General features: G+C 41.9%; 1 protein-coding gene across 1 annotated transcript in view; it reads left to right on the top strand.

Annotated features, from left to right (window-relative positions):
* The first annotated feature begins 7439 nt into the window (after positions 1–7439).
* Positions 7440–14617, top strand: part of LOC137227099 (uncharacterized) — a 91665-nt gene continuing 84487 nt past the window's right edge. The window contains exons 1-2 of the mRNA XM_067742443.1: positions 7440–8314; positions 9519–9633. Of these exons, the coding sequence (XP_067598544.1) occupies positions 8035–8314; positions 9519–9633 (395 nt within the window). The 5' untranslated portion in view covers positions 7440–8034. The remainder of the gene's footprint in view (positions 8315–9518; positions 9634–14617) is intronic.

Raw genomic sequence — 14617 nt, 5'->3', positions numbered from 1 at the left:
TTTTTTTTTTTTTGCGGTACGCGGGCCTCTCACCGCCGCGGCCTCTCCCGCCGCGGAGCACAGGCGCCAGACGCGCAGGCCCAGCGGCCACAGCCCACGGGCCCAGCCGCTCCGCGGCACGCGGGATCCCCCCGGGCCAGGGCACGAATTCGCGCCCCTTGCATCGGCAGGCGGACCCCCAACCACTGCGCCACCAGGGAAGCCCTCTAGTACTTTTATGTAACATCTCACCTGCGTATTCCAATGCTTGGGATAGCATTTGGCTGAAAGAATTCATCATTTCTACTTGCCTTAGCGGTTTACCTTTCTTTGCAGAGTCCTTCCGTGGTGCACGCACGAGGACACTTAAGTCTTAAGGCTTATGCATGTAGGTAGTAACCGTCCACACCGAGGTGATTCCCAGACCGTGGGCTTCCTGTTCCTTACTTTGCTATCCCGTCCTGCCCTTCCTTCCAGGGGCTGCTGCCTCTGCCGAACCAGATGGAGGACGTCAGTTTCTCAGGGGGCCCAGGTGGGAACGCAAAGACTGTGCTCTCAGAAGGTCTGGGCGGAGCTTGGCGCTCAGAGTCCTTGTTATTCTAATCAAGGAGCCCCAGCTCATTCTAATCAACTTCCATTAGGAGAGGGCCACAGCTTCTGGAAGGGCTGGGTTTTCTGGTTGTCAACCCTTGGGCCTGGGCATACTCTCAAAAGGTGCCATAAGTAGCATGGTCCTACCCCGGGGGGCCAGTCGGCTTTTCTTTTTTGTCATCCAGGAGGACCAATGAGTTAGGGTGCTTCCTTGGGGCAGTTTGGCTGTTCAGGATGGCCAGAGGCTAAGTGGAAACCTAGGCACCTCAGGTTGATGTTGATGTGTGGAGTAAATGCTGGGGAGAAATGGGGAGCTCTAGGGAGGGGTGTTGCTTTTACTTTTCTCAGTAACCCAATGGGGAACTATTATTATTTCAACTTTACAGAAGAAGAAAGGGGAGAACAGAAAACTTCAGAAACTTGCCCAGTGGTGGAGTCCAGAATTAAACCACGCAGGGTCTGGCTTCCAAGCTCGGTACCTGAACTTAGTTTCATTTTCTTTTGACATAATGGAGCTTTTATTCAAGCCTCACCCCTCATTAATTTTTTAAAAAATTTTTATTGGAGTATAGTTGATTTAAAACTCATTAATTCAAGGAAATTCATTCACTCATTTAACAGCTGTTTCATCTCCCCCTTTCCCGAACCCCTCCAACTGTAGTTCCATGGGGACAGAGACAACCACATCAATTTCATTGTGTTCAGGAATGTTTGCTCTTAGGAAAGTTTGATGAATGAATAAAGAGCAAAGAGAATAAGTGCTTCAGAGTTTTTTTGCGTTTATCATATAAATTAAAAGAAGGAGACATGGGGCTTCCCTGGTGGTGCAGTGGTTGAGAGTCCACCTGCCGATGCAGGGGACATGGGTTCGTGCCCCGGTCCGGGAAGATCCCACATGCCGCGGAGCGGCTGGGCCTGTGAGCCATGGCCGCTGAGCCTGCGCGTCCGGAGCTTGTGCTCCGCAACGGGAGAGGCCACAACAGTGAGAGGCCCAAGTACAGCAAAAAAAAAAAAAAAAAGAAAAAAGAAGGAGACATAACAGATTTATAATTACCTTTTCTGGGCCAGGCACCTAAGATATTTTATCCCTATTTATTCCTGAAGCATGACATAGGGATGGAGTGTAAGTTTCACTTGTTTCCTCTCTTTTTTTTTTTTGATGAGGAAACAGGTTAAGACACACTGATCGCTTGTGGTGGAGCTGGGATTTAGACTCGGCATTGTTTGCCTGAATCCCAACCCTACACTTTTCCCATATAACCACACTGCCTGCTGGAGCATCGATCATGACATCATAGGGATCAAGGGGAAGGTAGAATTTTTTTTCTAAGTGACAAACTGGCAAGTGAAAGTTTGATTGTAGGTGTGTTATTCTTTGGCCAGACAACAAGCGCATGCACGAGAGGAGAGAGCAAGTATGTGAGTAATAGCAAAGTGCAGAGGCTGGGAGAAAGTTCCCCATGTCCAGAGGACTGTTCTTTGGCTTAGGTCCTGGCTTAGGAAATCCCGAAGGCTCCACATTAAAACACAGGCATTCCCGCCTGTAAAACTAGATGATTACTTACCAGCTCCTTCCATCACAGGCTTGCCTGAGATGAAATTGCAGGGTTTGTTTTTTTTTTTATAACTAAGAAGGTGTTGTGTAAGCACCAGAAACAGAACAATGTTGGATTTGGGGGCGGGGGGGAGAAAGTTTGCTGTAGAATATGTATTTCTTAAAGCCTGTGGTGTGTGTCCTGGTTTATCTTCCTAGAAGAGTCTCTTCTGGGCTCTAATCGTTTATCAGAGGGCATGTGGTTTGGTTTTAGGTAAAAACCAACCTCTGTTTCCAACGTGTAACTGATACACTCTCCTAGTTTTCCCAGCCCTTAATTTGTTAACACTTAGGTTTTCTTTTCTCTCGTTCGGTTGCCATTTTCCTTTATATCTCCCCTGTTGTCCCTCTCAGTGTCACGAGTTTTTGTATTAACCATGCCCCTTGCCTTTGCCTTGACTTCTGCTCCGCCTGCCAGGGTTTTTATGGATGATAGTTAAGCAATCCTGGTGGCTACCTTGGAGAAAACCAGGGTCTTCTTATGCCTGTAGGTGGCATGTGCAGACTGCAGTCTGGGGTGGGGGGGTCGGAGGGCAAGGCTTAATTTCTTGGAAGATTTCAGGGGATTGCAAGAAACAGTATTGAAACAATGAAGTACTGAGGTCTTAAAAACAACTTGGCATTCAACAAGGAGTGAGGTACAGACTTATTAAGCAAACATCTGTTTATCTGCATATACTGACACCACCAGTTCTCCACTATGCTCTCAAGTAATTGCAAACTATAATTTTAAAACAGCTTTTTTCTTTTTTATTTAGCTTCCGATGTTTTCTTTTCCACAGGCAGGCCAGTCTGTTTGTGTTTGAGTTAATCACCTGTCCATTGGAATCTAAAAGCACATCTTGACTGTGTGTCGGTTATGTCAATGCAGAGCCAACCGAGTAATTGAAAGTAGTATAAATTAAAAGTAGTAGTAATTAAAAGAGAAGTAGTAATTTAAAAACAAAAGTAATTAGAAGAGAAGCCACCACAATGAGAAGCCGGCACACTGCAACAAAGAGTAGCCCCCGCTTGCTGCAACTAGAGAAAGCCCACATGCATCAACGAAGACCCAACGCAGCCCAAAATAAATTAATTAATTAATTTAAAAAATAACAATAATAAAAATAAAAGTAGTAGTAATTGGGCTTCCCTGGTGGTGCAGTGGTTGAGAGTCCACCTGCCAATGCAGGGGACACGGGTTCATGCCACGGTCTGGGAACGTCCCACATGCCGCAGAGCGGCTAGGCCCGTGAGCCATGGCCGCTGAGCCTGCGCGTCCGGAGCCTGTGCTCTACAACGGGAGAGGCCTGCATAACACAAATAAATAAATAAATAAATAAATAAAATTAAAAAGAAGAAGATATAATAAATGTAAATATTTATGCACCCAACCTAGGAGCACCTCAATACATAAGGCAAATGCTAACAGCCATAAAAGGGGAAATTGACAGTAATACAATCATAGTAGGGGACTTTAACACCCCACTTTCACCAATGGACAGATCATCCAAAGTGAAAATAAATAAGGAAACACAAGCTTTAAATGATACATTAAACAAGATGGACTTAATTGATATTTATAGGATGTTCCATCCACAAACAACAGAATACACTTTCTTCTCAAGTGCTCATGGAACATTCTCCAGGATAGATCATATCTTGGATCACAAATCAAGCCTTGGTAAATTTAAGAAAATTGAAATCTTATCAAGTATCTTTTCCGACCACAACACTATGAGACTAGATATCCATTTCAGGAAAAAAAAACTGTAAAAAATACAAACACATGGAAGCTAAACAATACACTACTAAATAACCAGAGATCACTGCATAAATCAAAAAATATCTAGGAACAAATTACAATGAAAACATGATGATCCAAAACCTATGGGATACAGCAAAAGCAGTTCTAAGAGGGAAGTTTATAGCAATACAATCCTACCTGAAGTAACAAGAAACATCTCAAATAAACAACTAACCTTACACCTAAAGCAATTAGAGAAAGAAGAATAAAAAAAAGGCAAAGTTAGTAGAAGGAAAGAGATTATAAAGATCAGATCAGAAATAAATGAAAAAGAAAGGAAGGAAATGATAGCAAAGATCAATAAAACTAAAAGCTGGTTATTTGAGAAGATAAACAAAATCGATAAACCATTAGCCAGACTCATCAAGAAAAAAGGGAGAAGACTCAAATCAATAGAATTAGAAATGGAAAAGGAGAAGTAACAAGTGACACTGCAGAACTACAAAGGATCATGAGAGATGACTACAAGCAACTATATGCCAATAAAATGGACAACGTAGAAGAAATGGACAAATTCTTAGAAAAGCACAACCTTCTGAGACTGACCAGGAAGAAATAGAAAATATAAACAGACCAATCACAAGCACTGAAATTGAAAATGTGATTAAAACTTTTCCAGCAGGGCTTCCCTGGTGGCGCAGTGGTTGGGAGTCCGCCTGCTGATGCAGGGGACACGGGTTCGTGCCCCGGTCCGGGAAGATCCCACATACCACGGAGCGGCTAGGCCTGTGAGCCATGGCCGCTGAGCCTACGCGTCCGGAGCCTGTGCTCTGCAACGGGAGAGGCCACAACAGTGAGAGGCACGTGTACCGCAAAAAAAAAAAAAAAAAAATTTTCCAGCAAACAAAAGCCCAGGACCAGATGGCTTCACAGGCAAATTCTATCAAACATTTAGAGAAGGGCTAACAGCTATCCTACTCAAACTCTACCAAATTATAGCAGAGGGAGGAACACTCCCAAACTCATTCTACAAGGCCACCATCACCATGATACCAAAACCAGACAAAGATGTCACACACAAAAAAAAACTACAGGCCAATATCACTGATGAACATAGATGCAAAAATCCTCAATGAAATACTTGCAAACAGAATCCAACAGCACATTAAAAGGATCATACACCATGATCAAGTGGAGTTTATCCCAGGAATGCAAGCATTCTTCAATACATGCAAATCAATCAATGTGATAAACCATATTAACAAACTGAAGGAGAAAAACCATATGATCATCTCAATAGATGCAGAGAAAGCTTTTGACAAAATTCAATACCAATTTATGATAAAAACTGTCAAGAAATAGGCATAGAGGTAACTTATCTCAACATAATAAAGGCCATATATGACAAACCCACAGCCAACATCGTCCTCAATGGTGAAAAACTGAAACCATTTCCACTAAGATCAGGAACAAGACAAGGTTGCCCACTCTCACCACTATTATTCAACATAGTTTTGCAAGTTTTAGCCACAGCAATTGAGAGAAAAAGAAATGAAAGGAATTCATATTGGAAAAGAAGAAGTAAAACTGTCACTGTTTGCAGATGACATGATACTATACATAGAGAATCCTAAAGATCCTACCAGAAAACTACTAGAGCTAATCAATGAATTTGGTAAAGTAGCAGGATACCAAATTAATGCACAGAAATCTCTGTCTTTCCTATACACTAATGATGAAGAATCTGAAAGTGAATTAAGGAAACATTGCAACAAAAAGAATAAAATACCTAGGAATAAACCTACCTAAGTAGACAAAAGACCTATATGCAGAAAACTAGAAGACACTGATGAAAGAAATTAAAGATGATGCAAACAGATGGAGAGATATACCATGTTTTTTGGATTGGAAGGATCAACATTCTAGTGAAAATGACTATACTACCCTAGTGCAATCCCTATCAAACTATCAATGTCATTTTTCACACAACTAGAACAAAAAAATTCACAATTTGTATGAAAACACAAAAGACCCCGAATAGCCAAAACAATCTTGAGAAAGAAAAATGGAGCTGGAGAGATCAGACTCCCTGACTTCAGACTATACTACAAAGCTACAGTAATCAAGACAGTATGGTACTGGCACAAAAACAGAAATATAGATCAATGGAATAGGATAGAAAGCCCAGAGATAAACCCACCTTATATGGTCACCTTATCTTTGATAAAGGAGACAAGAATATACAATGGAGAAAAGACCGCCTCTTCAGTAAGTGGTGCTGGGAAAACTGCACAGCTACATGTAAAAGAATGAAATTAGAACACTCCCTAACACCACACACAAAAATAAACTCAAAATGGATTAAAGACCTAAATGTAAGGCCAGACACTAGCAAACTCTTACAGGAAAACATAGGCCCAGCATTCTATGACATAAATCACAGCAAGATTCTTTTTGACCCACCTCCTAGAGAAATGGAAATAACAAAAGTAAACAAATGGGACCTAATGAAACTTCAAAGCTTTTGCACAGCAAAGGAAACCATAAGCAAGACAAAAAGATACCCTCAGATTGGGAGAAGATATTTGCAAATGAAGCAACTGACAAAGGATTCATTTCCAAAATTTACAAGCAGCTCATGCAGCTCAATATCAAAAAAAAACAAACAACCCAATCCAAAAATGGTCAGAAGACCTAAATAGACATTTCTCCAGGGAAGATACACAGATTGCCAACAAACAATGAAATGATGCTCAACATCACTAATCATTAGAGAAATGCAAATCAAAACTACAGTGAGGTATCACCTCACACCAATCAGGGCGACCATCATCAGAAAATCTACAAACAGTAAATGCTGGAGAGGGTGTTGAGAAAAGGGAACCTCTTGCAGTGTTGGTGGGAATGTAAATTGATACAGCCACTATGGAGAACAGTACGGAAGTTCCTTAAAAAACTAAAAATAGAATTACCATATGACCCAGCAATCCCACTACTGGGCATGTACCCTGAGAAAACTGTAATTCAAAAAGAGTCATGTACCAAAATGTTCATTGCAGCTCTGTTTACAGTAGTCAGGACATGGAAACAACCTAAGTGTCCATTGACAGATGAATGGATAAAGAAGATGTGGCACATATATGCAATGGAATATTACTCAGCCATTGAAAGAAACGAAATTGAGTTATTTGTAGTGAGGTGGATGGACCTAGAGACTGTCAAACAGATTGAAGTGAGTCAGAAAGAGGAAAATGAATACCGTATGCTAACACATATATGGAATCTAAAAAAAAAATTGTTCTGAAAAACCTAGGAGCAGGACAGGAAAAAAGATGAAGATGTAGAGAATGGATGAGGACACGGGAAGGAGGAAGGGTAAGCCTGGACGAAGTGAGAGAGTGGCATGGACAGGTATACACTACCAAATGTAAAATAGATAGCTAGTGGGAAGCAGCCGCATAGCACACCCCAAGGATGTCAGAGCAGAATTCAAAGCTGACAGCTCCAGAGGTGAAGACCTCATCCAGAGACTGCCTGGGAGTCAAAGTATGCTCCCCTCTAGCAGCTCCAATGGAAGGAGAAAGGAATCAGACAATGTGGGGTTCAGTTTGGGGTCCCCCCAAACAGACATTAAGCATAAAAATGGATGGAAACATGCCATCACGGAGAGCGCAGGGAAGACTATTACAGGGAGAATGCCAAGAGGCTGTCTGAACAGAAGTGTGCCGAGTCCTGCTAACCTAACACGTCCCAAAAGTTAAGTGGCCCCTCAGATGGCCAGCCTCTCGCTGAATGTGTCAGAGGGCCCCTGGGAGAACCGTGAGTTTCATGTACATCCATGGACCCACTGCAGAGGCACACGGTGTGCTCAGCAGGGCTTGGTTTGACCAATTGTCACCACCTGGGGTAGACAGGAGATCAGTACAGACACCCCGAGTGGTCACCAGGCAAACAACTCATGAGCAATAGGAAAAGATACCACCTTCAAGTCACCCCATTTCCAAAGAGATCTCCAAAGCCGATTTGAAGGGATCCTCCCCCTCCAGGATGTTGGTGACAGCCTCTCCTGGGGGGGGTGAGCCACCATGTGAACCAGAGCAAGGGGCCAGTGTACTGGAGACATATTTCTAAGAATTTTCTGCGTATGCCGAATAAGATCAGGGGTCTTTCTTCAGAAGAGAGCAACTCCTCTTGGCCTTTCCAGGGGCCTAGACTGTCCGAATCAGAATTGGTAATCACATCTCCAGAAGGGAGAGGCAAGTCTAAAGGTGCCATCCTGGACAGGGAGGCCAGGGAGTGGAGAGATGGGAGTGAGAGCCATGCAGCTGTGGAAGGCAAAGGGGGCACCCATCCCCCAGGACAAGGCTGTGCAGCAGAGGCAGCTCTGGAAGAGACTAGCTTTTGGAAACCTCAAGGCAACTATGGTATGAAACCAAAGCTGGGGAAGACAGTCTCATGATTGGCACTTGTATAACATGCCACGTGGCCACTGGGTTTGAGACACAAGCTCCTTCATATATTACCTCTTAGTTTCATTTTCCATAAATATGAAATGGGCATTGTCTTAGTCTCTTTGGGCTGCTGTAAGAAAAATACCGTACACTGGGTGGCTTAAAGAACAAATATTTATTTCTCACAGTTCTGGAGGCTGGAAAGTCCAAGATCAAGGTGCCAGCAGACCCAGTGTCTAGTGAGGGCCTGCTCCCTGGTTCATAGATGGCTGTCTTTTGCTCTGTTCTCACATGGCAGAAGCAGAGAGGGGAAGCAAGCTCTTCTGTGACTCTTTCGAGGGTACTAATCGCATTCATGAGGGCTCCACCCTCATGACCTCATCTAATTCTAATCCCCTCCCAAAGGCCCCACCTCCTAATACCATCTCATTAGGGGGTAGAGTTTCCACATATGAATTCTGTTGGGGGGAACAAACCTTCAATTCATAAGAGGGATAATTATCAGAGTAAAGTATAAACTGTGAGATACTATGCAAATACATTGATTGTGTGTGTGTGGCAGAACAAAAGCCATTAGCTAATTAAAAGTAATCTTAGAAAATAGTTATTTTGAAAGGTAAATGCTATAGCATTCTTCTGGTTGAATAGATATCTCTCTCCGATGCCTGCATTTTTCATGAGTGTGATGATTCTATTCATTTTGCTGTGTAGTAGTTTGTGTGGGAATAAGTATTATATGTGTTTCATGTAAAATACATTTTAACAACCAAGCATTAGAAAATAAAATCTGTCTCTCCAATTTAAGTGCTATGTAGGTAGAAAATGATTAATGCATTTTTATTTCATAGAATAAGCTCAGATTAGGAATTTAAAATACCTTGCTAGATGTTTATGCAAAAAATTTTCTTATTTGAATTCATTCTCTTTCCTTGTTTTTGGAAGTGAATTACATGATTTGTTACAAACAATAGTAAAATATAACATTCCAAAGCTATTTTGAGATACAGATAAAATGGTAGAATATTATTAAAGTATGCTTATAATATTTTTATAAGATTTGGGAAGCTGAGTAACATGGCTTGCATCAACAGAGATAACAAAATACATCTGGAAAATAAAATCTATAAAATCTAGATGAAGCACGAAGGATTTGTAACTTTGTATTTTATACTTCTAGGGAGGTTATGTTCTGCTACCCACAAAATGACCTCCAGAATGACCAGCTGTGGGGGACACTGGGAAATGTCTAGTACTGCATGTTCATCTCATAAACTTAGAGATGCAAAGCCAAGGTTTGACTTCTCTTTTGTTTTGTCACATAATAACATTTTAAATAACTAAGTATTAGCATTGGCAATCTTCTGAAAAATTAATTAACATTCTGGTTTATACACTGTGGTAAAATCAATTATGTACTGAAGGTCTGCCATGTGCAAGATGCTGTACAGGATGCTATAACAGACACAGAAAGGAAGAAGAGACAGTTACTCCAGAGTGTGGAGTTCTATAAGAGAAGCGCAACAGTGCTTGGGGAGCAAAAGAAGTTATGGTACTGGTGGAATCAGGAGAGGCCTTATTTGTCAGATAGTAAGAAAGGAGGCTTTGAAGGATAGATAGTAGTTGAACAGATTAAAAAAAGGAATACCAGTTGGTGGAAATAGCATGAGTACAGTCATAGAGGTAAGATGCTTGGATTTTGTTGAAGGAGTAATGAGTTGCCTAATGTCCAGATTATTAGTCAGGATTGGTTTGGTTTCAAGTGATGGAAGCACTACTAAAACTAGTGGGGCATCAGAAAAAAATGAATTGGTTTGATTATTTGAAAATGTTTTGGAGTTTCTTCTAGCAACTTAACACAATAACATGAGCCTTCAGTCTCTCTCCATCGCTTGGCTTTGCTTCCAAGATGGCAAGCACTCTCATCCAGCTTTCATATTGTATTTGGCAACTTTCTATAGAGGTGTCTTCTAAAACAGACTTCTCCAAAGAGTTCCTCAACTTTGTTTTCTCTTTGTTCTGGGATCCTTAACCAGTGCCGGAATATAGAAGCTGAAATGAAAAGCCTTGGGTATGAATCATGGCCCTGCCACTTATTAACTGAGGGGCTTTGAATGAGTTACTTAAACTCTCCAAGATTCAGTTTCATCATCTTCAAAATGGGCACAGTATTTACTCTTCGACTTTGAAGGAGTTTTGTGAAGATTAAATGAATAAAGTCCATGGAAGTACTTTGAAAATTATTAAGTGCTGTATACGTGTAGGATTTGATGAGTCAAAGTAAGATTAATAGTATGTCTATTTGGTGCATCCAAACTTGTCCTAGAACTCTCTTACCTTTTTGGTAGGTGTTTATACCCCTTTCAGAAAACAGTCCATGTCATTGTCATTATCATCGTCATCAAAACAGTGAATGTTTTTTAAGTACCAACTCTGTATGTGTCAAACATGTTGCATTCAGTGTCTCATATATTCCTCCCAGCAGTCCATTTTACAGAAGAGGTCACTGATCTTAGGTGAGGATCTTGTCCAAGGTCACCTAGTTAGTAAGTGGCAGAGCCGGTGTCCAAACCCATTTGACATGAGAACCCTTGCTTTGAACCCCTCCGTTCTGTTTCCTCTCCAGCCTCCTATTCTTCAATCCTGTGGGCCATTAACACCAGATTTCTTAACCAAGTCATGCCTAGGCCACCACTGCTTTAAACTCTTAGATACTGCATAGATCTGTTCAGATTTCTGGTTATCCTGAATGCCATCCCTAGAATGTGACTGTGAACTTTTGGTTGAGTAGATTTCGCTGTGAAGACATCTGTATGTAGTATGCTGTTGATGTGTCCCTGTATTGAATTATAGCCACTGTGCACTGTTAGATTACATGTTTATGTGCCCTTTTTGAGCTTTATGACGTAGAATCCATTTTTCTTGTTTCAGCCAATGTCTTTGGAAAGTGTAAGTGGTTTAGTTCTCTGGAACCAAACTTATCAAAAACACTTTTCCCTTGGGAACTTTTGGTTCGTTCCCAGTAATGAGTTTAACATTAAGATCTGTTGTCCCCCTAAGTTCATAGGATCCATACCCAGTGGACGTGCAGGGCTTGAAGCTTATATCTTGTACCCAGAACTGGCCTCTGGACTCCAGACGCATACATACACCTTCTTGATTGATGTGGCCATTTGAATGTCTCACTGGAGCTCCACACTTGGCAGGTCCAAAACTATATTCATGGATCCCCGCTCTCCATCCCGTAATACCACTTTTCCTCTGTAGTGTCCTCCACTGTGCACCTAACTGCCCAGGCTAGATCCCTGAGGTCATCCCTGCCTCTCCTTTTCCCACCTCCATATTTGGTCCTTTCCAAATCCTGTCAATTTTTACCTCCTAAATATCTTTTTGAATCCAGCGCCTCCTCTTCATGCTCGCCCCCTTACCATCTGCTCTCCCTGGATGACTGCAAGAGCCTCCTACCTTGTCCCCCTTAACCACTCTGACTCTCACTCTGATCTCCACACCACCATCAAAGGGATTTTTTCGAATGTCATAGAAGGTCACTCTGCAATGGATTGCTGTGGCCCTTAGAATAAAGATGGACCACATTAACATGTCCCTCTGGGCTCAGGCTGTTTCCACCTCTGCCTCTTGCCCCCTTCACACCAACCGCAGGGCCCTCTTCAGTTCCCCTGTGGTGGTGCACGCTCTCTATCCCACCAGCAGCCCCTTACTTACTTAAGTGATAATCACTTCAGATCCAAGCCCAAAGCCCCATGAGAGCTTCCCACCCACCACCTTCAGACTAGGTCTGGTCTACTTGTTTACTTGCTCCCAGAGTGCCCTGTTTTCCTCTTTCAAGGAAATGAAATGTAAAATGTAATGAAGTAGAATGTAAGGAGGGTCTTCAAGGTCAAGAACAAGTCTGTGCCGCTCACTGGGAACTAGCACAGTGCTTAGATCTTAATAAGTGCTCAATACTTATCAAATAAATGAATAAATGCAGAAATAACTGTAACGTTTGTGGGAAGCCACTCATTTTTAGTGGATTGCCATGTGTCTATCAATCAGCTCTGATCTATGTATTATTATATATATATGGAATATATGTTTGTATATTATATATTCCACATATATAATAATTTCCATTTTGTTAGCTTTAAGAGTTGAGTTGGGACCTTTTAAGGAATAATTCAGATAAGAACATCTTTCTTTTTTAAACACTCCTTTCTTTTAAAGCCATTTCTGGTTTAAATTTTTCTAGAATACATTAGAAATCTTTCTGCCATTTCAGTATACACCAGTCATAGTTAAATATTGTCTTGACAATTGATGTTTGTTATGAATATTCACTATCTGTATTCTTATTTTATTCTTTTATTATTATCATCTATCTCATCTCTGAGTCATTGCAGCTGCCTGACTATGACATCTTTTTCCTAGGCTTATTTTCCTTCCACTCTGCTTTAGATTTAGAAATTAATTAAGCATACTTGTTAAGCTTGTCTGTTAAATAATAGTTGATAAAGCTTTGAATGAAAACATAAGAAGCAAAGTGCATTCATTTTTCTTTGATACAGCGTTACTTTAGCTCTTTTCACCTATGTCCTGGACCGGCTTCTAGATGCTTGAAGTAGTGACACATTTGATAATCTGGGAAGAGCAATATTGCTGTAGACATTCATGCATTTAAGAATGACCGCATTTAAAATAGAATGCAAACCACCTGATAAATAAAACTGAAGAGAACACAAACCAAGCATGAAATTGCATCACGTGATTTCCCGTCTACATACTAAGTAGATACCTCTTCAGGAGGTAACTAATTTGTAGTTAGGAATGGAGAAGTAGAAAAAAAAATCCCATTGATATCTACAGTTAGCCCAACTTCTGTATATTTGTCCACATGACAACAAATACTTTATTCCAAAAATGTTTCTCACAATTGTTTTTTTAAGTGGTGAAATAGGGATAGATTGCTTAAGCCGTTGCCCCAAGAATTCAATCAGTATTTGGAGATGTCTCCATTAGCAAGACTTCGGCAAAGAGAATCTCCAGGCTCTGCCATTCTCTACTTCAAAGGCACAATTCAGAATTATTTCAGCAAAATATGATGATAGGAAGACACTCCCCTCCCTGCTAAGAATTCTGGCTGGGCCGTTCCTTGTATTCTGCTGCATCTTTGGGGGTGCCGAGTTTGGGGCTGAGTGAAATGGGCTGTGTAGAGAACTTCATTCCAGGCAGGGGTATGAGGGCGGCCTGGCTGACACAGTTGTCCTCCCATCAGCAGCCGGCTGGTCTGCTGGTTTGACCTGCCGGGCAGGTGTCCTTCTTCCCCAGCTTTTCAAGAGTCTCTCAAACCTGTGCTGTTGGCTGAAGTGAGTGACTTTTCTAGGAGAAGAGGGCTATCTTTCCGTCAAAAGTCTATGAATAGCTGCATTCCCCTGTTAGAACTTTGCAGCAGAGTCATTCCAGATAGCGAAAGCTTTTAAGTATAAAGTCCCAACAGAAGGGAGATGCCCTGGATTCCTGGGACCCACTTCTGGAGGGTAGTCAACTGGGGGCAGAGCAGCGGCTTCATCTCAGTCTCATTGCCTTGGTAACCTTAAGTAACTTCTAGCTCTTTTTACCCTTCAGAACAACAACAGAGGACTTGTCTTAACTAATTTATGTAACAAACTTTTGGAGACCCTATTATGAACAGATGCTGCCTTAGGCACTGGGGACACAGTAGGGAACAAAACAGACAAAATGTCCCTCCCTTCCTAGCACTTACGTTCCAGTGGAGTGAGACAGAAGATAAAACACACACGTAAATAAGTAACCCACAGGGACTTCCCTGGTGGTCCAGTGGTTAAGAGCCCTGCACTCCCAATGCAGGGAGCATGGGTTCAATCCCTGGTCGGGGAAATAAGATCCCATAGCATGGCCTAAAAATAAGAAAAAAAGACTGACCCGTGAAATGTGGCAGATGGCAATAGGTGTTTTGGAGGAAAATAAAGCAGCAAATCGGGGTAGACAGTGCTGGAGCGATTGCGATTTTACATGTGGCGGCCAGGGGTGTCTTACTGAGGTGATAACTGTAAGAAACTGAGGAGAGGCTTCAGAGAAGGATCTGACCCTGACTGGGGGCCACAGCAGGTGCAGGAGCCCTAATTGCAAGCCTTGTTGTTGTCGTTATTGTCGGTGTGTTCCTTTGGGAAGAATTTTATACGTGTGTGGGGATGTGTCTCTGCTGGTGCACGTCCTTAACAAATGCACACAAATGCCATCACTCAAGAGCATACCGTCTGC

Source organism: Pseudorca crassidens, chromosome 7, assembly GCF_039906515.1.
Source record: "Pseudorca crassidens isolate mPseCra1 chromosome 7, mPseCra1.hap1, whole genome shotgun sequence".
Taxonomy (NCBI): domain Eukaryota; kingdom Metazoa; phylum Chordata; class Mammalia; order Artiodactyla; family Delphinidae; genus Pseudorca; species Pseudorca crassidens.
This window is presented reverse-complemented; position numbering and strand designations above follow the sequence as displayed.